Below are 27338 nucleotides of genomic sequence, written 5' to 3'. Positions count from 1 at the left end.
TTTCATACTGATCAGCCGACATATACAATACAGATATATCTATAATGAGCCAATATTGGCTGGTACACTGTCCTGGCTATTGGTCCAGCTCTACTGCACAGATCTAGGAACACAGTGGCAAGCCAATACATTAACCAATTATCGAAACCAATTTCTTTAAAACTAAGGGAAAACTGAAAGTGAGTACCTGCATTTCTAATAAAGATCCCTTATTACACAGAAACCCAGAAAGAGAATCAGTTCAAATAAGAAGTTGATCTGTGAACTGTGATGCAATATGAGTTCATCTGAGTGCCCCTGTGTACCCAGATCTGAGCATGAAAATACAATGTTGCAAATGAACTCTGACCTCTGGATCTGAAGAGTGAAGCCAATGACTGCCTTAAACCTGCATTCTCACTACTGGCCAGCAGGGGGCGACCCCTCTGGATGCAAAAAGAGGTCCGATTGAATGGAAATCGGTGAAAAAATTAACCCTACTTCTCACTTCATTATTTCCTCAATAAACATTGTAAACATATGTTTATGGTCTCAATCGGTAGTTTAAAGTATTCAATACATGTCCATTTTGTAATTATGGTCCCATTTAAAGTGAAAAAGATCATAAAGCAGAGTCCGCTTCATGGCGTGGCTTGTGATTGACAGGTTGCTGCCAAGAAGTTTTGTGTTTGTCTAAGGACTTTAACCGTTCAGTGTGTTTTCTCTCCATGAAAGTTAATTGTAACCTTTTTAAACACTGAAAAATCTCACGTTTGGTTGTACGAAAAACCAAGATGATGACGGACAAAATGCCTAACTCCAGGCTTCAAAACGGCATCACACTAACAAATGCGTGACGTCACGGTGACTACGTCCACTTCAGTTTATTTCTAAATTCTGTGTATGTACGTGGAGAGCAATGAAAAACCGGAGTCAAATTCCTTGTATGCGTACGTATACATGGCCAATAAAGCCGATTCTGATTCTGATTCTATGGTCAAGACCTTCGAACATTATATTCATGTAATAATAAATTGTAGTATTTATTCTAAATACATTCCTCAATGTAAACAATAAGGTAGAAGCTAATGTTGTCCTCTCATTGACACATTAGCCAACCCTAACTTTGTCTGACTTCTGCAAAAAGAAAACCTCTAACAGTTTTGTTCTCAGATAAAGGGAACATGTAGCGGAATATTCATATAAATTGTAAAAATTGTGGCACTGCTATGATAGCTACATTTGTATTACTGACCTGCTCTCATTCACACTGCTTGTGTTGATACAACAGCGATAAAGGACTCTGGACAGACCCAGACTTGTGACTAATAGTCCAGGAGGAACTGTGGTTCAATTACCGTGTGGGGCAGCGCTCCTCTGTCCCTGGGCTAGATGCTTTACTGCAATAGCTTCAGTAAACACACACACACACACACACACACACACACACACGCCAGAGCCCACGCACACACACAGCCTTTATAAATGTGATGTCACTGACCAAAGGATATCAACACAGATACATTTCTCTCCCTTGTTTTTCCCTTAAAGATATGTCCAGAAGAAACATATTGGAAGATTGGATATTGGCACTATCTAAATGAATGTTTTCAGGCCCTGGGGAGGCAAACGCTCACTGCACCGTCTGGGTCTTTAAAAACCAGGGGACAGCTGATGAAAAGCTTGGCTGAAGCTTATCCACAATGAGTGAGAAAACTCAGGAAATGAATAGTGACCTAGGAAGTCAATTCCAGCACTTTCATAGAAGTCTAGAAGGCTGTTAGTGGGTGCAACCAGTTTCAGCTGAATTCATAGCTTCACTCAGCTGTTACCTGATCTTTTGTAAGTTTGAATCCAAGGACTCGTCATGTGGATCTTAAGTGAACAAACTTGTTTTACCAAAAGATGTCAATGACATTGTGTTGTCAGTGACGATATGTGATTAAACACCTTCTGTCAATAAAACCTAGCTGGGCCTTGGCAATCACAGGAGCAAAAATTGATGAATGCAACAAAAGCGTAAGAAAAATGTTCTTGAGGTCCCCCACTGGTCCAACCAGAGCTACAGAAAAAACAAGACAAAACTGAACCGACTGACAAACGGCCACCCGGTGTAATAACACAAGACGGGTCTAAGGATCTGGCCTGCTTCCAGAGCAGATGGGTGGGTTGGGTAGGGGAGTGGGGTTGGCCTTGTGGGTGGTGGGTGCAGGAGAGCGCCAATCTGTCATTTCTAACAAGCCAGGAGACTTGCAGCCAGGGTAGGTCACAGACACAGGACACACACACACACACACACACACACACACACGTCCGCTGCTCGTCCTTACGCAGGCGTCACATTCCAACTGTGGCATTCCTGCTAATTAGAACACAAATTAATGATCCAAGCAAGTGAGACAGGCTGACTCTCCTTCCCTCTAGTCAACATTTAGCCTTCCTCCCATTTGCATCTTCCTCTGCATTGGCTTCTCACACTTATTTATTGTTACGTATTCCTCTTCTCCTTTGTTTCTCCTTTGTCTTTTATAAATCATTTTTCCCTTTTGTCTCTTTATGCTATTTCTCCTCCTCAAAGACAGGTGAGAGAAACACTTAGAATGATGTTGTTTCTAATTCATGAATCAAGAAAAAACTAAATTATTTGCACACTAGAAACCAGCTTTAGGCGGGAGTAAAAAAAACAGCATTACTGCTGTTACTTGTAGATACGCATGTAACAGTTAAATAAATGATTTACATTTTTTAAGTGCTCTTGTTCAGAAATCGTGTAGAACCTTTTGATGTTGAAAATATAGTCATCAAATGTCATTGAGATAAAGATTTGAATCTAAAAAAACGAAAACATTTCAATGAAAGCTCGCTGTGGTTTCTGTGCTGCTGTCAGCTGCTCTAACAACAAGCTGAGACTTTGGTAAAAAAAATGGAAAGTAAAAGCCACAAGCCTCTCCTCCATGAAATCAATTCTACTTTATAAATCTCGATGTAGCTTTTATAAATCTTCATGAAATTGTTGGCATGCCGATAAGGGAACGAGGGACATCTAATGACTGACGGTCTGCCTTCATGGTGTCGATGGCGAGACGCCACTCCACACCTTATCTCTTTTAACAAGCTACTCCACACAGCACTTTGACATCCCTACTGGGAAGGTAAGACAGAAGCTTTAACATTACGTTAATGTTATTTTTGTCATAATTAATTGGATTAGTGCTTTGAGACCATAATCTGTATGAAATATAGAATTTGTCTCTGTGATGTCACCCATAGGTCTCTGAAGAGCTGAGTTGTGAAGCTCAAAGTGGGCGGCTCCAGCCGTTGGCAGTGATGACACCTCCTAACTCTAAAAAATGGAGGGAGAGGTGGATCGGAGGTGGGCCCGGGTGACACAGCAGAGCAGACAGCTAGCGGCTAGTGGCTAGTGGCCTGAGACTGTACTCACCTGTCACTGAAAGCAGCCACGCAATCAAGTTTGCTTAACTTTACCCTTTAATATAATTAAATAACAAATGTGTGAGTAAAAAAAAGCCCCAAACTGTTGTCATGAGCAGGGATCTATAGAAAAACACAATGTTTTTTTGCACCAGGCTGTAAACATGGGGGTCTACGGGGATTGACTCGCTTTTGGAGGCAGCCTCAAGTGGCCATTTGAGAAACTGCAGTTTTATGGCTCTTTGGATTCATTTCTCAGCACCAGAGGTTTCCGCTTGTTTGAGACTGAATAACTGCCAGAGTCACATAGACTACCATCAGCTGCTGACTATGAACAACCCAGACAGATGTTTTTTTCACTTTCAGTGTAAATGTGTTCAATTCAGAGCGTACAACCTAAATTGGCTGCCGGATTTGCAGAAGAATTTGGAGGAAATGGTAATGATGGTACCAGAAAAGTTAGCCATTTAGTTAAACTCCACATTGCTCTGCCCCTTTTGTCTCCCTTACATTATTTTTCCATTAGCATTAAATTATCGCGACATAACTTGGAGAAACTGTGAAAAATCACATGTGACTTGCGGAACAAGTGCTGGTAGTTCCTCTTCAGAGCTGCACTGCTGAATACATTGCTTGTTCTGTGATTGTATCTGTTACTCTTTCAGGAAGAACAGTGATAGATTCTGTGGCAAAGTCACAGAAAACAACAACAAACTCAATCTGGCAGTGCTCCTCAGCGGTCCAGGACACCTTGTGCTAGGCATTCAGGTCAGGAGGCATCATTCGTCCTGCTTCCCCACTACACCGGCTAAGAATAGGAACATGAACACAATCATCTCCATATATCTTTCCTCTCCTGCTTTTCTTTCAGCAATTCATTACTTTTGGTCAGGGAAAGAGTAAAACAGTGAAATATCCGACTGTACATGTGGGTCTAAGTGGGATTAAATGAGCAGTAGAACGGTTATGAACATCATCTGGAACTCTTTTTTCTTAAATTCTCTAATCAAACAAAACAAAAGAATCACTTTCCCTGTTTTGTATCTCTCTCTCTCTCTCTCTCTCAGACTGCCTCCTCCTAATTATATCACATATACAGGAGTACTTTAGTAGCATTGACTGCTTCATGTTGCTACATGCACCACACGCCTATTGTTACTGTTAGATTTCCTCTACATGCCAAGTCTTGCAAAAAATGTCCCCACGGTGTTTCTGTCAGGGACTGAAGTATGACTGCTTCGATTTATTCAAATACATGAATGCACGTCGCTTTAACTGGAGTGCGTTGGAAGAAAAAAAACCCTCACAAGATGTAAGAAAGAACATGTTATTATAAACAGATCACCTGCTGGTAACGGCCCACACCCTCCATCTCTGTTCCTTTCTCTTCAATCCCAGTTGGTGCTCTGGCTCACAATCAATACCTTTCACCACTAAGCTAATCTGCAATAATAAAGGCATTACAGACGGGGGAAAAATAACACCAAATCTTATTAAATATGGGAGATGGTCTCTTCTCTTTTATGTCTTCCTGTCTCTTGTTGCCTAGGTGAGCAGGAAACCGCTCCATTGGACAAATCACAGCGGTTGATCCCTAAATATTCTGTGATGACCGAACTCAGGATCAGCCCTGGTGTTGTTGGGTTACAGGTAGAGCTTGGAACTTAGCATTCTGCTCAACTCTCCTACCAGCCATGTGTATTTCACAGCGTTGTCTTTTATATTCAGTCTGTGGCTCAGTGGAGCACTCCTTTATTTCATTTTGTGGCATTTGTTTTATTTTTTGCACCCTCCTCTTCCTCCTCCACTCCCTCCATCCTTCCTGACAACCCCCTCTGCTGACTGAATCAGTAATGACATTATATGCATCTTCCACTCTGAAGCTTTCAGCAAAGCAAACACTAACTTCTAGCAATCGGATTTCTGCCCTCACTGCACCAAGCCTGGGAAGAAAACTATTCACAGGGTGAAATCACAATGCGTAAAAATATACCAGCCGTTCTGCAACTCACTCTCTGATTGCTATTTGGAAATGACACATAAAATATGATATATTACTTTTTCAAAGTGTCTTTCCATAAACAAGTAACTGTAGTAACTATTTATTTGGTAAACAAAAACTGAAAAAGCAAACAAAAACTATTTGGCGTGATACCACCAAGGATAACTGGGAAAACATTTTTAGGGGGAAAATTGTGAGGGTGATCTGACCCGTTAAGGTTTTTTAAAATCAGTGATGGAAGAAATATTCAGATCTTTTACCTTACCAAAAGCAGTAGTAACACTCCATAAAATACTCCATTACAAATAAAAATCATCAACTGTAATTAAGTAAAAGCTAAATTTACAGCATTAAGTACAAGTGCAGGCAGAATGTCGTTGTTCTCAGTGCTAATGTTATAATTATGTTTGATGCATTAAGATGAAAGCAGCATTTTAATGTTGTATCTGGACAAGGTGAAGCTAATTCCAGTTATCTTATGCACAGTACTGGTTACCGTACTTAAATTGACTGTATAGCGAAGCATCAAATTTTATATGTAGATTACAGATTTTAATAAGCACTATGACGAATGAGCTGTAAATGTAGAGGAGCGAAGAGTACAATATTTATTCATATTCTTAATGTGGAGAAAAAGAATAGCATAAAAGCTGAGCTATAAGTACTTCAGAATTGTAGACTACTTGAGTGAGTGTTACTTTCTACGACAGACAAAGATTTACAGAACTGTGATAAGAAGAAAAGACGATATTGTTGTCTCCATCTTTAATCCCAAACATATGAATCTAAAACGTGTTGTCTCTGAGCCATCACACCTTCTCTGCAGTGTCTACAGTGACTTTCCTTTCACACTTCTGAGCTACCACCCTTTCCAGAGGCCTCATGAGTGACCGGAAAGGACAACAGAGCTTTTCAGATCGTCTGAAATTGGCTTGGTCTCATGTGGCAAATTAACCCACAAACACAACAATCTAAACACTCTGTTAACTTTGCCAATACACCCTCAAGTCAATACAGCCAGCAGCAGCCCACTCTTTATTTATACTTTTGTCTGTGGTCTTAGTAAAGCTGTTCAGGGGCCCCCTGGACTTTCCCAATTAGCTGGGGATGGAAAACCGAACATTATATTATAACAAATCCTCAAAACGTCAATTTACTATAAGAGCAAAAGCTAAATTTACGATACAGTGTGTAAAAGCTGCTGCTCCGATCAAACCAAAAATAGTGTTTGGAAAATTCTGCAAAATAAAATGTAGTGTGGATGTATTTTCTACACTGACATCCACTGCTGCTGTTGCACCACCTCGATCTTTTCCTCTGACATTAAGAAGAAACTGATACATCTAGGAGTCATCCATAGTTAAAATACAGAGTTTGCTTCTGAGTCCTGAGTGAGCAAACCTTGTCCTAAGCTGTTAAACATAGGACACAGTATATGCACTATAAATATATGACAAATAACCATTAATACGTTCTACAACTAAAGCTGTATTGCTGGGTGGAGGAAACTACGAGGTAGCATTTTGTATTGATTTTGACGGCCCCTGTAGACAAAAGCGGTGGTATTTCAGAGCACCAGGGTCCATTTGGAAAACCTCTTATTTTACTGCAACAGGGTCTGACAGTCAGTCCTGGTTGTCTCGTGCCTCGCCTGATTTTGCACAGCATCAGAGCCAGTGGTAGCGATGACGAACATTGAGATCTGTAGATCATAAAGAGGCTTTCATAAACAATTAAAAGTTCCTCACAGTAACTTAAATAAAACGAACCGAGAAAGAGAGCAGATGACTGGATTTAAATGACTGACACACATAAGTGATAAAACTGTCAGCTGAGCGAGTCGCTGCATAACATTAGTGAGAACAATCGTGAGTACAAGCTAATTTTACACAAACTCACAGAACTCTACAGAACATTTTCTCTCATGTCTCCTTTCATTGAGAGTTTACAGAAAAAAAACGATTTTAACATTAGCTTGCGTATTTGCAAAGCTCAGATATAATGGGTTAATTCCAATAAGCACAAATATATATATTGAATCATTAGCAGTGCTTTGAAATAATCCGACAAAATAAATTCCTCATAAACAAGTTGCACAATGTCTTGTGCTCATCTCAAAAATCCTCTTCACTGACTTAATGAGGAGCTTGTATTGCATGTTTGCATACCACATTTCATTGTTGGAAGTAATGTCATTTGTAATGTGCAAAATCATTTTCCAGATTTGTCTGATGCCTAAAAAAAGAAAGGGGAACAACAGTAAATACATACACTACTACTGCATGTAGCCCTACATGTAGAAAACCGTCGCCACTTAATTGACACCTCTTTATCTAACATGACATTCAGACTGATCCACAAAACAAGTCTGCAATTATTTGGCAACAGATTGCAATCTCCTTTTCTACGATGAAAAGGAGACACGGCGGTTTGATATCTCAATGAACGAGAATGAAATCATTAACTAAACCATTTGGCGACAGAATCTAATCTCTTCTACATCAGAAGTGGTAAATGACAACGGGAGGGTGGTTTGGGATCTCAACAAAGAACATTTGTTATCACAGATGAAAATCAAATCTCGCCAAAATAAAATCACTGTAGAGGCAATGTGCATAAAGACACCAGAGGTGGAGCTGGTAAAAAAAAAAAATGGTTTAAGACCTTAAAAATGACCAGAAACACAATATTAAACACACATTAAATCCCAAAGCCTTTTGTAATCTATGTCCTGTAAAAGATAATAACTGGAGCAGGTCGTGTATCTGATACAAATATGAAAAAAAGTGATGCAGGAGGAATGTGAATCACAGAATTGATATGGGTGACACACAGTGGGAAGAACTGACCTTGCGGATTAAACATCCGAGAAAATTACAAAAAACATTTATCGGCAACATTCATTTGTAAATCTCATTTTAATCTCTATTTAGTGGATGTGGCAATCTCCAAATAATGCACATCCAGTTAAATGCAAATTGCTTTGCCTGATGAGATTTTGTAAGATGTGATAAACCTTGAGGCACACAATAATGTCGGAGCGGAATTTGTGTACGCATCATTTTAGACATTACTCTAAGGTTAAGTTCTCAAGTCCATCTCAAGAATAATGTTCAGATAGTAAACTACGTCATAAATTCTGTGTGTGTGTGTCGCTCTCGAAGCGAACGATGACTCATTCAAGGTCTACACAGGGAGTGTTGATACCAGACTACCGCACGGGTACGTATACACACTAGTATGTTTTTTTTTTTAACCTTTTGGCGGTTCTATTTTACAAGGCAACAGGGTAGTCAATCTCTCACAGATATCTTTTTAATCTCTTTCTTTCTGTCCTTGCATGTGTTTGATTTATGTGGCTCAGCAGGCCATCAGGACACGGAGCCGGCCCCTCAATACTCTGCTGTCTGATGTAGCGAGACACGAGCTCACGCTGGCCTGCTTATCTCAACTACAAGAAAACATCCAACCACAAAGTGTGACAGATAAATAACACAAAGGAAAGGAATACCTGGAAAACAAGAGAACTTGAGATTACATTGAAGAGTAGAGGAGGAGGCGGGACATAAGGGAGAACTAAACAAGACGCTCGTGGCCCCTCGTGAAAGCTCGTGAGGCTGAGCTTCGGCGAAGCTGTGAGCTGAATGCCAAAGCATGGCGACATGCTGATACTTAGCAGGTATAATGTTTACCACTGTCACCATCTCCATTTAGCATGTCAGCATGCTATGATTTGCTTATCAGATAAAACGTTAATTGAGGGGAACATGAACGTGTGCACTAAATTACACTGCAACACGTCCAAGAGTTGAAGAGTAAAAAAACTGAAATGTCAACTGCATGGTGATGAAAGAGGAAAAGTCAGGAGATCACCAAAGTCATTTGAATTAACCAACTGGGCATCATGGTTATCTGCACACAATTGAATGCGATCCATCTAGTTCTTGTTGAGACGTTCAGTGTAAACCAAAGTGGTGGACCCAGCAACATGCCGTAGATTGACCTTGCACCCTAAGGTAGTGGACTTTAAAGGGAAACGTTGCCGATTTTCATCCACCTCCGTGTCACCACAGTGTGTGCAGACGGACGGCGTTGGAACCGCGGCCAACGTCCCCCAGAGACACCAACACACAGAGCTCCCTGCCCATCTGCCAGCAAAGGTCCACCGGCAAAAGAGCGAGAGATGTTACATGGAGGGAACCAAACACCATTCATCTGCACGCACCGCGATAACACAAAGAAAATTGGTAAAAGTATCCCTCCAAGGCCACATTCAAATCATAAAAATCATTCCTTTATCCTCCAATATCAACGTGATTTTCAAGTTTTATTCGGAAAAAAAAGATATGGACCACAGGAGGACAAACAACCAAGTTGTGGAAGCTAATGGAGATCTAAGAAGAGAATAAAGAACAGTAAAATGAATGAAAAATAGCTATTTAAAGAACATCAGTGGAGAAGGAGTACATCAGAAATGCTCCTTTAGTCATCGGGCGTCCGAGTGGGTGGGCCAGTGTCCGTGTTTGATTGACAGCTGAGCCAGCAGGGGAATGGAGAGACAATGTAAACAAACAAACAAATGCAAATCATGTCTGTCAGTGTAGACAAAGTAGCACCAGTCTGAACAGACTGAGCACACTGTCATGAGACCAAAAATATGAAATATAAATCATTCCCTTTCGGGCATTTTCTTTTCTCTAAGCACACAGGACACGTCATTTACAGAGCAGATCTGTACCCTGTAGCAGAAAGACACCCCAAACTATTTCATTTCAGACTTTAAATCCAATAAACATAGAAAATCGGTTTACAACGCAAAAGTGTGTTACAAAAAAAGAGAATGAAAGAAATGAAGACTTCTAAAGTCCTGTAGTGTGTACAGGATGAGTCGAATGCATCACAGAGCTCGCAAATGAACTCGATTCATTCAAGCGTTCACTGCCTTTTCATCCCTAAACTGTAGTTGGTTGAACTTCACGCAGTCACTCATGCAACAAATTTCACTACAGCAGACATGCGCTGACAGTTTAAGGTTATTCTGGTGCCGACTTCTCTGCCCAAAGTCATAAGGACAAGAAGAATAGTTTGATCAGCGTTGCCTGCTGGGTCCTTCAGGAGGTTACACGGATTCTGCTGATGCCCTCCTTGTTTATGCTGCATTACATTGTTCACACTCTCCTCAGCTGAACATGCAGAAGCACAGCTGTCTGCAGAGAGGCGTCCGGCCTCTCGCTGGTGCAGCATATGTGTCCGTTTCTCCGTCTGCCGGTCACTTCCCAGCCCTCATTCTCTGTCTGTTTCTCTAGGTGCCACATTATGTCGGTGTCACTGACTGGTCATGTCGCTACATGCAGGTCGGGGTCTGGTCCGAGTGTCTGCCGACGGGAGGGCTTCATCTGGAGGTTTTCTGACCAGGACACACACAGAGGAAGCTATCTCTATTTTTCATATGAGCGGGTGTGATCCAGCTGTGACTCAGAGTGAGTGACGGGGACTGCAGTTCCAGCTTTCTTTATTAATAAGGGCAGAGTCTGAATATGCGTCACAACCTGAACTTTCATCCACTGGGCTTGATGTAAAAGAGCTGAGTTGTTGTGAGCTACCACTAGAACACTAGAGCTGGCTCTGGTATTAAATAAAGGGTTTTAAAAAATGGATTAAAGCTACATTGAAATGGTGACACTGTGACAAAAAGAAAATCCTCACAATCCAGGTAATGATATTCTTGCCTAAATCTCACAAACTCCATTTTTGAAAGTATGGATTAATATTGTAAAACTTTCACAATAAAATCTAATCTGAACTAATGTGTGACCTGAGAGAAGTGATTTGTCATGTGAGCTGTATGTAGATAACTCCATACTTCTGAATATAAACCACAGAAAGCATTGCAGGTCTAAAATCGAACTTGATTTCAGATAAAACCAAACCAACAAAACCAAAAATGATAAATCTTACATCGTCTGTAGGTGCTTTACAAAATGACCCCCATGATTGTTTCCCCTCACCATAACCTCTTATTTCAACCTCTTGGTGAAGGTTAAGGAACAACTGTGAACTTGTTTGTCCAGTTGTCATGAACTTAATTCATTCAGTTTGTCTAACTATCTACCCCACCCTTACCCAGGTACATAAAAGATATTCATTCATTTTGACTCGTAAGAATATACCAGTGAGTTGTATAGATAATCTACATTCATACAGTACAGCTACAAATTCAATTTTCTTAAAAGTGAATTTCATACTTTCTCCAAGTAAATTATGACGAACACAAATCCAAGATATCTTCAATGAAGTTCTGACAGGTCGAACTCCAAGAAGAGCCAAGTTTTGCTAATATTTGTCAAACATGTTCCTCCCCTCAGGTTTTAAATGATCAGTTCATTTTATAAAATGGATGCAGGGATGGCTTGGGACAAATAATCTGCCCTGGCAATTTGGCTCAAACCGGCCCACCACAATCAATCACATCCCACCCATCTTTGCTCGATTAAAAAATCATTAAAAAATCATCCAAGAAAAGAAACCCAGCCCAGTGTTGGCAACTCTTTTCCAATGAAAGTAGGTAGCAGCACCAGCTCCAAAAGTCGCTAAATCTTGCGAAACCGCGCCAAGTCAGCAACACTGACAGCTCATCCCTTCAGGCTTCCCTCCATAGCCACTCTCCCAAAATTATCATAACCAACATAAACAACGAATATGGCTATTGTTAGTCACAGCTGTCAAACAAGCAGATTGTGGAAGCAACGCCCAGCGAGTGCACAGGCGGAGTTCACGCAGGTAGGCAGGCAGGTAGCCCAAATTAAATTATTTAACCAGATTATCACATTCCTGCAGCAGCCGCAGATTTCGTTTTTTTTCACGGAAATAGATTTATTGATTGCTATCGGGAAATCAAGAGAATTTCAATAAATATAACAAACTAGAATTACTGTCAGTCAAGTGCAGTGTGCATCCATGTCTGTCCAAAATGTCATCACTTCATCATTTCATCCTCTGAGACTTATTGTAAAATTGTCATAATTAGCATATGCATTATTGTGTTATGGGCAAAGATATATTTTGTGAGGTCACAGTGACCTTTGACCGCTAAAATCGAATCAGTTCATTCTTGAGTCCAAGTGGACGTTTGTGCCAAACTTTGAGAAATTCCCTCCAGGCGTCTCTGCGATACGACCCTAACCCACTAGAATGGACAAAACAAATGTACAGACGCACATCCTGAAAGAATAATGCCTCCAGCCACTGTCACTGCGGGCACGGAGGCAGAAAAAGGTTTCTGAAGACCATATGAAACATGGCTTTAAGCTGTAAAAATGCAGCGCTTTCAGTGGACTTTTTAATGCTTACTGCACAATCGTCAAGTCGCTGCCACCGGTGATGTGGTAATGTGTTTTGTCATCAAATATTTTGCTAATATTTGTCAAACACTGAAGAGGATTTTTCTCCCTCTACTCGGCAGGACACAACCTCTCAGCTGAGCGTACGCACACGCACACACATATTCATTTTGAGTATGTGTGGGCGGATGTATACAGATAGGCATGTTTCTCTATCATCATCACCTCTTCGTTGTCAATTTAGAAAAAAAGAATTAAAACTATGGGGCGATCTACCTGTTTTATGGGCCGGTCAGACAAAAAAAAAGACAGTTGTGTCGGCCTAAAAGGCACGTCGGCCCACCGGGAAAGTGCCCGGTCTGCCAGATGGCCAGTCCTGCCCTGGGTCGATCCAATCATCAACAAAGAGATTTTGGTCTACACCAGCTGATATTGCCTCTAACCCAAACAAACACATAGTGAGCCTTGTCAGACTGCAGTGAGTGAACTAAATTTGTGGATTGTTTCTACAAAGCTATGCTCATATCAACTTCCTCCCTAACAGCTGCAGCCCTTCAATATATCATTCTCTTGTTGACAATCTGTAACAAGATCAAAAACATGCATGTCAAGGTTCTCTAACACACACTGACAGTTAAGCTCTGCATGAGGAGTAACCTCAGCAAATTTGCCAATGTGAGGGCAGTTGAGATGTTTGACAATTTTCTGATGTTCCCCTTTTGCCCGCACAGCTTCAAGTTCAGTTTGCGCCGCACTCTTCTCCTTCCTTAGTCCTGACCTAGACTCCCTCCCCAGCGTCCTCCTTTGGGCCAACTTGGACCGAGTTAAAGGAGGGAACGTCTACCCTCGCCGCCTCCGCATACACCACTCCTTCCCTCTTGCCATCAATCTCCCCATCCCCCCTGCTTCTTCGTTGCTCGGACTAATTAACTGAAAACCAAGAAGAGATTTAATATAATTCAGCAGTGGGAACTGCCATGTCTTGATCCAAAAACACCCGGAGAGGAACATGGTGGCTGGAGCCAGAAACCACCAGGAGAGGGAAAAAAAGGAAAAAACGCAAATCTCTCCAGCAGAAGCACAAGCTATCAGAGCACTAGGAGCTGGAAGCTGAAACTATGAAATTCTCCTTACATATTTTATATCTTCCAGGGCTACATTTTAATCAGACACAAAAGTAGTTGCAGGCCGGGCATGACCAGTATCAAGGCAGGGGGGGGGGGGGGGGGGGAGCAGGAGTGAGGCGGATTTGTGTAAAAAACATGCAAGAGGAGAAATGGGGCGATGCTGTGAAGGATAGAGGCCCGATTGTGACGGTTGTGACAGGCAGGTGGCAGGTGAGAAAGGTGTAAGATGAAAGACAGTGAGAGAGAAAGACTGAGAAGTACTATAGACTGAGAGAGGAGCCAGCAATCTGTGACCAAATGGTTCTGCAGAGTGCTCGCTTCTCCCCTGCAATCTCCTGACCGTTCTCCATTAAGCTCGCAGCCAGGAAACAATATCTGTAAAGAAAGTTTTGACACGGGAAAACAGTCCGCAGGAAAACAAATCCTGCCTTCAAAGAAAAGAGAAAAATCACAGCTTGCACAAGCATACTGTCTGTCTTTCATCTCAATAATGTACTGTAATGTAATCCCATGTACAGTAGCTCCTGAAATCCTGAAAGGACAAACAACAATGCAAACAAGAATCCATTATTACATGTCTGCTTCAGAGAAACATGAAATCCCTGAGATTCTTGTATGTGCAGCATATTTCCGCAGGATCTCTTTTTTATTAAGATGCTGAGGTTCAGTGCATAGCGAGGCTTACCAGAGAGGTCACAATCCCAGCTGAGTTGCCTGTGTCTCTTTTTTTTTTTACTCTCACCCCGCCTCAGTTCTCCAATAAATTCAATGCATGTCTGAATTAATGCATTACAAGCCACGCTGGAGATATTAAAAAATGATTTAAAAAAAACAAAAAAAACGAATACCTCCTCCACAGTCTCATCTGTGGCGGGGTCCTCACACTGAGCTGACCCTGAGCGCTCTCTGCTGTCTGCACCATGAGTTATGATATTTGGTGTCACTCGGATTACACTTAATATTTCATTGCATGCACATAATCCTTTTCTATATTTCTCCCCTGGCTGTGTCACTATTAATCATTGGATGTTGTGAAAACCCAAGGCTGTTTAGTACTATAGGTGCTACACTCATTTACAAATATTTCTTGCATGTGTAGGAAAAAAGAAAAATAAATCAAACACCTGCATCGACAGTATATGTAGCGGTAATTTCAAATTGTGTTAACAGCCACACGCCAACATTGCACACACACATTTTCTTTTTTCTTCAACTATTCAGCGCTCTGTGTGAGCCCGTGTTCAGTTCTCATGCCTGTCTCTCGCACCAGCAAACACACATGAACGCATCGGAGTACACACTGCTTCATCAAATAGCAAATGTACGAAGCACAGCGTGTGTTTTCTCCCAGGGGGAGCAGAGACGAGGCAACACGCTGACCCACGGGCAGCGGCGGGATGCCACAACCGATGGCCCCCGCCGAGAGCCGAGCTACTCATCATGCATGTATGAAACAAACACGGTGCCCATCATCGGGAGCCAAGTGTCCATTCTGTGATTTATCTCCAAAGCTCAACGATCTGCTCCTTGCAGCCAGGAAAAACAGAGAGGGAGGGAGAGGGGTCGAAAAGAGAGATTAACACACTGCTCACATCACGAAGATGACTGGGGACCTCTCAAAGTGGAGCAACACCAGTAGAGCGATCCAAAGTAGGGCTGGCCCCTTTACACCCAGAATCTCCCCCTGCTGCTATATGTATTAAGTCATGCAAAAATAACACAACAACAACAAAAACGCAGTGGAGACTCAGCAAACTAATAGTTAAATGCATAACTAGAGAAAACAAACAAAAACACACAACCTCTCAAAAAAGCAGAAGTGTTTTGATTGACAATAACTTGCAACTTTTCAATTCTAGTACGTACCACTATGACACCTGAGTGTCAGTACATTACCAAAACTACTTATTTTCCATTTTACGCCCTAAAGTTCTCAAATATTAAATATTAAGCAAGACTAAAGTAGGGAGCCCATATTTAAAAAACCCAAACCGGTATTCATGCAACACATGCAAGCACATGCAAGAAGATGCACTTACAGGGGTGCTTTGAGCTAAAAGCTAACATTAGCATGCTAACATGATGATATTTAGCAGCGATAATGTTCTCCATGTTCAATATATATTTTTTGCTTGATAGTAACGTTTGCTGGTTAGCACTACACACAACGTACAACTGAGGCTGATGGGAATGTCTTCAGCTTTGCTGGTATTGGGTCATAAACCAAAGAAACAAATCTGACCTGATGATGGCACGAGAAGAAAAGTTAAGGGATCACAAAAGCCATAAGGAGTCATCCTCTGGGGATCACGAATGCCTTTACAAAATGTCAGGTTAATCTATCCACTAGTCGTTGAGAAGTTTTGGTCTGGACAAAAGTGTTGGACCGACCAACATTGCCATTGAGCCATGACTCCAAGGGTGCTAAAATCAAGCAGTCATACGAGATATTTGTCTCAATAAAATTAAGTCTAAAAAAAATTTGGAACTATCTAATCAAACATGAGGAAGCAGAATTACAAATCTGAACTCACTAACTAACCCCAAAAAGTACAATACTCAGCATTACTGCCTACAGTAATTTCTAATATTTAAAAGTGTACTCAAACATTTTGGTCTCACTCTGAGTTCAAGTCAACATTTAAAAGGTGAGATGACGGATGAAGTTGTGGAGCTCCTCCCTGCCCTTCTTCTCTGTTCCGGAGGACACAGTGCGGTGATGGATGTGTGCCCTCTTAGCAGACAGCGTTACAGGGCCATGACACAGTCAGCTGTAATGTCCCTTTATCGGCTGCAGCTAAGTGTTCATTTTCTCCCCTCTGCCATCATGGCCGTATAGTACCTCAATGGTAATTGCTGAGTAATAGATAGTCTCTTTGTCTATCACACCTTGGTCATGACAACATGAACAATCGGGTACTCGTGTACCCTGCATTCCTGAATTTCCCCTCTTGGTTGTATACGTGTGCTTGGAGGTAATTTGTTTTTATCAAAGCTCCATTCGATGCATGTCTGTGCCATGTATTTTTTCGGCAAACAGATTACGAGTAATATTTTCGAATTGATTCCGCCTCCTCATGCATTCTCTCTTTCTTGCCCCCCACAACTCCTCTCAGGGAGCAATTTTCCACAGTCGCTCCATAAGGCTTGGTGAGTCATACACAGTACTATTGTAAGAATGCTAGCCCATCCATTGGGGCAGCCCAGGATGCATTAAAATGCTATGTGAGTGTGTGTTCTGCGGTGAGGGTAGAGCTCAGTTAAAAAAAGATCAGGTGTGGTTATCTTGACCTGGACCTCTATATGTGCTCTGCCTGCTCTGCCCTCATCCTCCTTCCCTTCACTCAGGGCGAGAGGAGAGGCAGAAAGAGGGAGAGAGCAAACAGAGGATACAGAGGAAACACAGACGTTGTGTCAGTACGACTGCCTATGAGCATACTGATACATAACCCGGAACAACGAGAAAGATGGAGTTTCACAGACATCCTGTTTGCTCACTATCATCCCAGCCCACAAACAATCTCCAACATCACCGCTTCCTCCTCCACGGCCCAAGCTGGCGGTTACACAGAGAGCCGTGTTGGAGGCTGGGCGGTCGGTCAGGCCATGAGACGCGAGACCCTCTTAGGGTTGAGGCAGCAGCTGTCCACAGGCCTCCTTCTCCAGAATATCCTGGCAGTGAAGCTGCCTGCCATGGTCTGATGTGGAGCCCGGCGTTCTGCTTCTTTCTCTGTGTGGCCATGTTTTCACCCAAGCGCAAAAGCAAATTTTTCCAGCAACAGGTCAGGGATATTTCATGCTATCGCGTTAAAGCTTGCGCTGTGCATTGACTGTTGAAACGCTATTTCCCCATACCGTGTCACCGCTGGACTTTTTTTTCTCACCTCGAATTTACATTTAGTTTCAGCCTTCTCCTTTAATATATTGGTTAATTATTAGTTCATTATTTAATAAACTGTTACATTGAAAAGCTGACTTTGTTTTGAACTTCACCATATTGACCAGATTGAAAAAGCTCATTTCGCATAGTGACAGTCAGCTGATAATACTTCTGTACGTTCATTAAAAGGTATAATGTGCAACAACTTCCTAAAAAACAATGTATAGACTGATACAAAAACAATCCTTCTATTCACTTATGACCCGCTATTAGTGTAGGGGGGTGTCTGTATCAGCAAAGATCCTGCTTTCTGCCTTTATTATCTGTTTTCTTCTTATTTTGCTGTGTGTTTTCTGGCCGTCAACAGAGAGCATTTGGACCCCAATAGGCGGAGTGTGCTGCCCGTTCTCCTTCACAGGTCAAAGACCTCCGCGTTGTGTCGCCCCTTGGTGACAGACAGGCACAGAGAGAGCAGTGAGCCCACAGCAGGATGAAGCGTGTCTTGGGCTGCATTCATTTTAAATCCGGCACCTTACCGCAGATACTGTATATGAGGAGGTGTGGATGTGTACCATTTTTTTTAAAACGTAACTGTCGTGAAACATTTCGAGAACAACGTTTCATTCTCCTGATTCACAGTTTGTCCTCTTCGTTCACTCTCTCTCCCTCCCTCTTTGGCTCGCTCATTGAGCCGGAGAGGAGGCGTACATTTTTAATGCCGTGTTAACAAACAGAAACCGACAATGTGACTTCATATTGTACATTTAAGATTCTGAATTCAAGACTTTTACTGTTGACTTATTGCTTTTTTTCTCTTTTCTTTTTGGCATTTTGGCATATGTTTGCCGGCGGACAGTGTAATGAGGCGGTGGAGGTGGAGGAATGCAAAAAACGTCCCACGGTCATAATTTAATCTGGGGCGCACCTGTATTACCACTTTTACTAAATTTAAGGATCTACAGTTGTATTGTTTTGACATATTGAGGAGGGGGTCATGGGAAGGGTTTAAATAAAACATTAACAACCACCCAGATCACTTCAGAAGTGAGACAGAAGGTTCAGCCTCCCTCCTTGATCGAATATACCAGTGCTTCACATTGGTTTGAAATTCATCAGCTGAAGCATGACTCATACGCCTTCTGACAGATACACACTGCACACCACATTACTTCATGACAGCCTTGACATTACGCAACAGTTTGTTGCTTTAATGCAAGTTTATTTGGTTTACTTGTTTGGCCGGGCAACCAAACCCAGCAGAAATACTGGCACTCCCATAAACTTTCCATAAACATTGCGATATTCTGATTAGGCTTTGTACACCTGGAATGGTATTTAGAGTAACAACACAACTCTCAACCATGCAAACACAATCTGTGGAGCCACAGATTTGTATATGCAAGCAACATGAATAAAGCAATACTTTTTTTTTAATTCCCTAATTTGGTTCCCCTGATTTGAAAATGACATGGACCACACATTCAGAGACTGAACTCAACCAGTAAAGATAGTAAATCACTGAACAAGAACCAGATGGAAATAGGTTTTGTTGTATCTGATCATTGCCATCATGCCATAAATTGTTAATATGTGAAAGACATTTTGTTTACCATTTTATATTAACTTGAGCTTTCTGTAAATACACAAGAGCCAAGACGAGACAGGAGGAGGTGTTTTATTCAAGTTGTCAGCTTCTGCTTCTCTGATTTCCATATTTTTCTTTCCAACATAAAAGCTTCAACCAATTGCCAATGTTATTTGCAGTTATGTGAAAGCCCACCATCTGGCATTCACAACCAAGTCAACCAAAGCAAGACACTTATGACAGCTGGAGGCTAGTTTGTAAAATTAAACAGAAAAATGTACTTGATTTTTCTCAAAATCCTGTCTTTTCTCACTGTGAGTACCGTGTCCTATTTAAAAAAAGCATTCATTTAGAAATAAGTATGAAAAACAGATATAGATAAAACAAAGGACATAGGATAAAAGGAGAGCAAATACCTCACAACATAAGTAGCCTAAAGCCTAAAAAAAAAGCCAGGTGATGTAAAAACAAAGTAGCAGACAGCAGGAATAATAACATAAATCATTCCGCTGTTCGACCGTGCATAACAGGAGATATACCAGGCTGAAAGGAGGGAGCCAACAGATCATTTAACTGTGGTGAGTTTAACTGTGTTTGTACACAGGGGCCTCCTGTGCCACCTTCTGCTCAACGATTTGAAGATTGAGAGCACAACTAACATCACTCCATCAACATTTGTTGGTCTTAGGATGCAGATATGAATTAGGTGACCTGGACCGAACAAAAAGCCCTGTATTTGTGCTGGTATTTTAAGCCATGCTAACAGTATGGCTCTAAGGATGGCAATGCCAGTCTGTTGCAATGAACTTGTGAGCAGATGTTCATGTCGCCCGGTGGTTGAGTCATCATGACTTTGGTGATCTCTTGACTTTCACGACTGCACTGTAACCCCAGTTGGATCTTGGCATGGCTGGTATAGGTGAATGATAGCCAATGAATCCATGGGGGGCCCCATAGTACTGTTTTAATGTGAATTTTTCAAAAGATTACAATACTACAATTACAGTCTCGCGGTTGTATGCCTCCGCCAACCAGTCAAGCTGCAGTTTCATGTCATGTTTTTCCAGTTATGTCCAAAAATGAATAATGTTTTCTTATTAGACATTTGTTCGAAATTGTCGTAAGAGCATGTGAATTCTTGAGTTATACCCAAAAAATGTGTTTCGTGAGGTCACATCGATCCAAGATGATATAACCTAAATTGTGGGAATAATTCTCCTGATGGTGGCGTTACAAAAAACAGCTACATTTGAATATGAAATAAAAAAAAATAAAAATGTATAATCAATTGAGGAATGAAGTGTTTCACAATTAAAAAAAACATTTAACATATTATTTTGCTTCATGTCTAAATTGTGACGCAGAAACCTGGTCGCCTTATTGCCGTGTACAGCCATCATTGTTTCTATCATTTTATAGCCAAAATGATCTCAAATGAACAGGAAAAGCTCCCATGTGCATATAACAAGTCAATAAAACTGATGTAATTTAATAACCAAAGATGATATTATTGGCACTGATGTACGGCAACTTTTCATTGTTAAAAAGATGTTTGGTTATATCTGTAACGTCAAAAATCGTTTTAAAATCTATTAAAATTCTAGATTGAATCTTTATATTTTTTGGTTCACAATAAAATGAGAACCGCATTAAATTCGGTAGATTTAAATGTGTAAGTCACAGATTAACATAAATTCCTTGCTTCAATGAAACAGTGTCAAGATCTGTGTTTTTGGCTTCTCTCATCGCCGTTGCTCCAAAAGGTGCAACACGATTACACTAAAAACTGCATTGATGTAAAACAGGAAACCCTGGAATATGAGAGAAACGTCTCAAATGTGGCACAGGCAGAGTTATTGACGGGTCAGTCGGAACCGATTGTGACTGAGTTCTAACGTGGGTCTTGACTTTAAGAAGTTTAAGGAGCCAAATCTTAAATTGGTTCCAAAGCCAGTTGCATATGTGAAAACAACACAGCGCCTCTTGTCAGCTGTTTCCTGTCTGCCCAAAGTGTGATCTGCCTCTGCATTTCAACTTGAGACACATCTGCTGTTCTCCACACGGATGAGAAAGGAACTTTTTGGAAGACGCTGAAATGTGAAGACGCTCTGAACTGATTGAGATAAAAGTGTCCAACACATTTATTTTTCAAGTGTCTGGCAATAACAAGCACGCCCTTATTATCCTCTCATTTGTGTTCTTCTCACATTTATGTTTGAACATTTCTAGAAGGACTTTGAGATGTATTTGAAATGTACTTTAGACTTACACACACACTTGATCCTGTCCTCCTGATTTACTCCCCTCTTGATTTTCTTGCAGCAACACAAAAAATAGGACTTATGCATTCGAATGTAGAAGTATTATTATTATAAAAAGTGAGAATCAGCCGTGTAACGCAACTAACATTTACATTAGTACTGTGTTTAAGTACACATTTGAGGTGCTTTACTTTTGTATCTCCATTTCATGCTGCTTTGTACTTCAACTCCACTATTCTGGAGGGAAATGTTGTGTTTTTTAATCCATAAAATTGCAGATTCAGATTTTAAATACAAAATAGATGATCAGTTTAGAAAATATGACGCATTTCTATAGATGTACCTATTGGTTGGCTTTATGCGACTTACACATGAATGCATCATTCATAATAATCCAATAAAAGAGTAATTGTCACAGTGTGTGAGACAAACAGTTGCCATCCCCAACCTGTTCCAAGGAGTATAGAAGCAAAGAGATGAAGCTCTGGTGCTTTTTTGACAACCGCTGCTAGGATGTTTGGACCCTTTTGCATTGAAAACACCTGTGATCAGAGTCTGTGGCTATGGATGTAAACCAGCAGATACATTCTGTTTTAGGTAAATCAACTTCCCATTCTGAACACTAAAGTAGGCCTCATTCAAATCATTATGTCCTGTTGTAAAGTTCAATAATATCCAAGTTATTTTCCTCTGCTTAGTGAACGTGCATCAGACCCACTGGACTGCGCTGCCGTACGACATACAACATATCCTGTTCTGCTGGTTTCCTGCTAGCTGTATGCAGCTGTTATAATGGATATACTGGCCATAACCAGCACTTTCTTGAAGTATCTTAAAAGCACACCAATGCTGTAAAACCTGTGCTGTGGTCAATGCATTAATGTCTCTGTTCCCAAACAGACGGGCATCCTTTGATATAGAGTCCTGCAGGAATGAGTCCTAAAACCCAGAAATGAGTTGGCATTTTTGCACTTCCGGTTCTCTCATCTCAAAGTCAATGGTACAATATTAAATACGTCAGTAAATATCCCAACTCGTGAATTGAGAAGCTTTCACGTGACTTCAAATGAGACTACTTAACGTCATCAATCCAAACTCTTGGCTTCAGCTTAACGGTGGTGAAGTGAAGTCATGTGACGTCAGCTTTTTACATCTGGTGATTGTATTCACATTTCAAACCTGTGGAGCGTTTGTGAAGATTATCTTGCCGAACAAAACATGTAAGTTTAATGAATATTGGTTTGCCACAGAGCTTTTTTTCTGCAAGAATCCAAAATCCAATGGACACATCCCATTGGCTTTTTGTCAAGGGGACCAGTGTGAAAAGTTTGGGAAACACTTCTTTAAACACTCAGCACCTTTCAATATAAGTTATTTGCCTCTTCACCAGACTTCCACATTCAGATCACCTGCATGCTGCCACTTCCCTCACCAGTCACTCACTACTTATACCAGCACACTTCCTTTGTCGCTTCATCATCTTTGCTGGATGGAGTTTTCATTACCTGTTACCTGCCTGACTCTTGGTAACTAAGCCTGAAAGCCATTTTCAATAAATCACCACATCCATCCCACTGCCTCATCTGTTTCATCTGTGTTTGGGTCCTTCCCATGCTGCCTGCCCTCCCCACCAAGAGAGTAACACTCAGAAAGGTAACTCTTCTGCATTATGAACACCTTTTCCTTTTGATACTTTATGCATCATTTGATTATAATATGTGTGTATTTACGTCAGTAATAGTTTAAATGCAAGAGTTGAACTTGTAATGGAGTATTTTCACAGTGATACAGTGCTACTTTCACTTTCAGGTGCTACAGGTGAGGATTCTTCCTGAGATTATCTAAAACAAAATAGCGATGAAATGCATTTACTGTGGTTTCATAACAGCCAAATCTCTGACCGAGGAACCCGTTTAAACTGTTGGCTCCAACAGGAAGAGAACCAAACACCAGCAACAGGCCTTTCCAGCAGAGAGCAGCAGCAGCCGCAGCTGTCAGACAACCTGAATATGTTCTGGGTTTCTCTTCCTTTGTGCCTTAAAAATAATACCATCGCCTTATCAATAATTTCAGACATAATGCTCCCTTTCTTGGAAGCTCAGGTGTAGTCGAGCTGTCAGTCAAACACAGGGTGCACACGTTGTTTGTCATTGAATTTTGGCAGCGTAGTACTTATTGGTTTTGCCTGCTGTTTGCCTTCAATATTATTACTGGATCCTCTCAGAATTGCAGAATAGTAGTGGGGTTATGCCGCAGTTATTATACATACCCAACTTTGTCTTTACGTTTTAATCAAATCAACAACAGTGCACTGATGTTTAGACTGATGTTTAGGTTGACAGTCCTACATGAGCCCCTCAACCTGATCAGTGATGACAGGTGCTTGTACAAAGCAGGACCTACAGGTCCATAATGATGTTTTATTTTACATTTGTCTAAAATATATGACATCTTCACACATTTAAATTAAATTCCCCTCTCCTTAAGGCTAATACCAAGCCTGGGGTGGAACTGTTCACTGCACCAAGCAAGTGATAAATCATTTCTAAAAGTAATGGGTTGTCAAAAATGGGGCACAGGGCTGTTGAAAGGGGAGAAAAACAAATTAAATAAAAATGGATTGTTGCTTAACCTTAAGCAAACCATGTTAGAATCCATTAAAACACTGGATGAATCTGTTCCATTTTTTTGGGTTTAAAGAACGCTTTGATCTCTGGGAACAATTTCAGAAGCAATAGATATAGCAATAATGTGATTGCTTCCATCATCATGTTTCAACAGATTACATATCGAATCGGTTTGTGAATAGAGAATATAATTTGTGCAGATTACAGACCAGTGGTGCCTCCTGCTTGTTGAAACTGGGCCGTTTGACAGTTTAGATGATCACAGACGGACAGATGGATGGACAAATAGACATAGAGGGTGTGTATGTTTGTAGTTTCCTACAATGGCGTGAATATAAATACAGAATGTGGGCACAAACATGAGGCGTGGAAACACACTCCGCTGTATTTCTCATACAGATTTCCCCGCGACAGAAATGCAAAGCTATGCAGAATATATGAGACACGATTGCAAAGGAGGGAAGGATATACAGCATAATGATATTAAAGTGACTCAGTTGCTGTAATATCCCTGGGGTGTACAGCTAGTTGTTTTATGGGGGGAGATAAGAGGATTTTGTCAGGTTGAGATGCCGCCTAATGCTATTGTTCCTACTGGGAGCATTAAACAGCAAAGAAGCTTTTCACACATCTTTTCTTCTTTTGTAGTGCTGTTACTGTAGATATTGTTTCAAAGCAAAAGGTGGAAAAACATTTTGAATATTGCAGCGTTGGACATCATATGCAGGATTTTTTTCCTCCTTTAATAAAAATATGAGAACCCACTCGTCGCCCAGTGTGTTAAAACAAATACATTTTTCAAAACACATGATCCAAAAAATGATATTTTTGACGAGTTAGAAAATGCAAATGATAGAGTTTGAAGCTATCATGAGGGGATTCTCGTCCTCTCTCACTTTCTCTTCCCGTCTCCTCTTCTTCTTCTTGCAAATGCTCACTGATGCACTTACTCATGTACTTAAACTGGCCTCTAGGTTAAGGGTGGCTTTTGTTCAAAGAGACCATGAAATTAAGTTAGAGAGATGGTTAATATTACCCTTTATTCCTTCCCCTCTCCTGACTTCTGCTTCTCAGATTCCTCTCCTCTGTTTACCAAATGTTACACCTGCCTTCACTTCATCACTGCCTCCTTTACCTCTTCACTTATTAATCCCTCAAGTTAATAGCGCTCCCAAGGATGGAACTTGTCATTTTATGTCAGCCGAATCACTGCGTCATCTACACCGCATACTAAACAAACAAGACTCTTATTCCCACCCGACTCCTAACATTTTGTTTTTTTTAAACCCCGATCCGACGCAATTTCAAATGGCACATTACTGAAAAGCATGGCTGATATAATCTAATACCAAGTCAATCCAAATACTTGAAACAGAGTTGCACTCTCATGTGGTGGAGGCTCAGCAGTCCCACTTTGCAGCAGAAATGATTTGCATTCAATCTTCAGAAAAAGCGTAGGTGTTATTACTTGTCACAAAACAACATAGCCCCAATCTGATAGCAGCCAACAGGGTGTTTTTAAAATAAATCTGTGTTTGCAGAGAATGCTGGCTATACTGTGGGCCACCAAGCAAATCTGCAGTGAAAGTTCCCCATCCGTTCGCCCCCTCAGCTCTTTAGTCCTAACACTCCAACTAAGTGATGTTTATCTGCTAATCAGACTTGTTTTACACTTTCATGGATGCTTTTTAAATCTTAAATGAAAAACAGATGAGATAAAGGAAAGGAACAGGAGAGGGAAGGAAAATGAAGGAGTCAGAGGTGAGGAAGAAGAAAGGGAGGAGGATCATGGTGAAAGGTCATGTTTTTTATTCTCTTTCATTTCTTGCTGAGGCCAGAGACATACTGGCAGACGGTGTGTATCTGCTGGGTCAGACAATGCTTCTCTTTTATTCTGTTGTATTGTATTCAGTTATGTGTGGATATTTGTATACAATAACTACATTACCGCTGTCAGTGTAAAGCAATCAGAAAAACGCTCTAATATAATGCGCACATACACAAAAACGCGCACGCATTCAACCACACTGCACCAGCAACATCAGAGCCAAATTAGCCGTACAAAATCTTTGCCATAGCGATGCCGAGATGAAAAAAAAAACAAGCCACGGGCGGGTTTAACTTCTGAAGAAATATAGAGAGGAAGTTGCTGGGAGCGCACATAGATAAGAGAGGCTGCTTAACTGGGAGTAAAAGGGGAAACGCTCAGACGGCAGAAAACTGCGCGTTTGGAGATCCGGCAAAAGTCCCACACCCGTTTATTCAAACTAACAAAACACAATTAAAAACGTTTCACAACTTTAAATCAAGTTCCAGCCAACAGAGATGTTCTGGAGTTCTTGCAGTTGAAAATACGGCACTATCAAAACAAACCTGCTGTTCCTGATTCCGATAAATATTTCAGTGACCCGATTAAAAACGTTATTGCATGTCCCTTCCCCCCCAGCGGAGTGATTTCTAGGAAACTGACCCTTTAAAACGAGAAGGCAGGTGTTTCTCTCCAAACGCAGCACCCTCCTCTCTGTGGTTGGACATTTAAAAGAGAGAGTATTTTTTTGTTTTGGTTGTTTTCCTCTCAGGATGATAATACACGTACCTTCCGTAGGATCCACTGGCACAGGAGAACTACGGTCCAACCGAGAACCTGCATGTCACCTTCCTTATAGCGGACCACCCCGAAAAACTACACGTCTCCCCGGCTGAACATATAAAAGAAGCACCGCGGAATCCAAGCAATCCCAACCGGCAGGCGACAATCAAAAAGTGTCAGGAAAACAGAAACACGCACAAAGTTGTGTGTTTGTTCGGTCAGTGTCACAGTGGTCTCTGTGGGCAAACTTTGCGCGGTGGCTTCAGTTTGTCTGGTCCGCCTCATGTGGCACGTCCATGGGGTTTGTCTCCGCTCATGTTGCACGTTTGCTGGAAGTTTGCGCGGAGACGAAGTCAGTTTGGAGCGCGGAAGCAAAGAGGGGATTTCATTGAAGGTCGCCAGCGCTTCTTGTGTTTTTTGGGATACTGACTGGTTGGTTTAGAGAGATGATATCTATCTATCTATCTGTCTCTCCCTCTCTCTCTCTCTCGCTCTCTCTCTCCCTTCCTCCCTCG

General features: G+C 41.3%; 1 protein-coding gene across 1 annotated transcript in view; it reads right to left on the bottom strand.

Annotated features, from left to right (window-relative positions):
• nxph4 (neurexophilin 4) overlaps positions 1 to 26883 on the bottom strand; it is a gene marked incomplete at both ends in the record, with an annotated part of 44307 nt that extends 17424 nt beyond the window's left edge. The window contains one exon of the mRNA XM_079265873.1: positions 26830 to 26883. Coding sequence (XP_079121999.1) covers positions 26830 to 26883 — 54 coding nt within the window. The remainder of the gene's footprint in view (positions 1 to 26829) is intronic.
• Positions 26884 to 27338: the final 455 nt, after the last annotated feature.

This window comes from Melanostigma gelatinosum (assembly GCF_949748355.1).
Source record: "Melanostigma gelatinosum genome assembly, chromosome: 3".
Classification (NCBI taxonomy): Eukaryota; Metazoa; Chordata; class Actinopteri; order Perciformes; family Zoarcidae; genus Melanostigma; species Melanostigma gelatinosum.
This window is presented reverse-complemented; position numbering and strand designations above follow the sequence as displayed.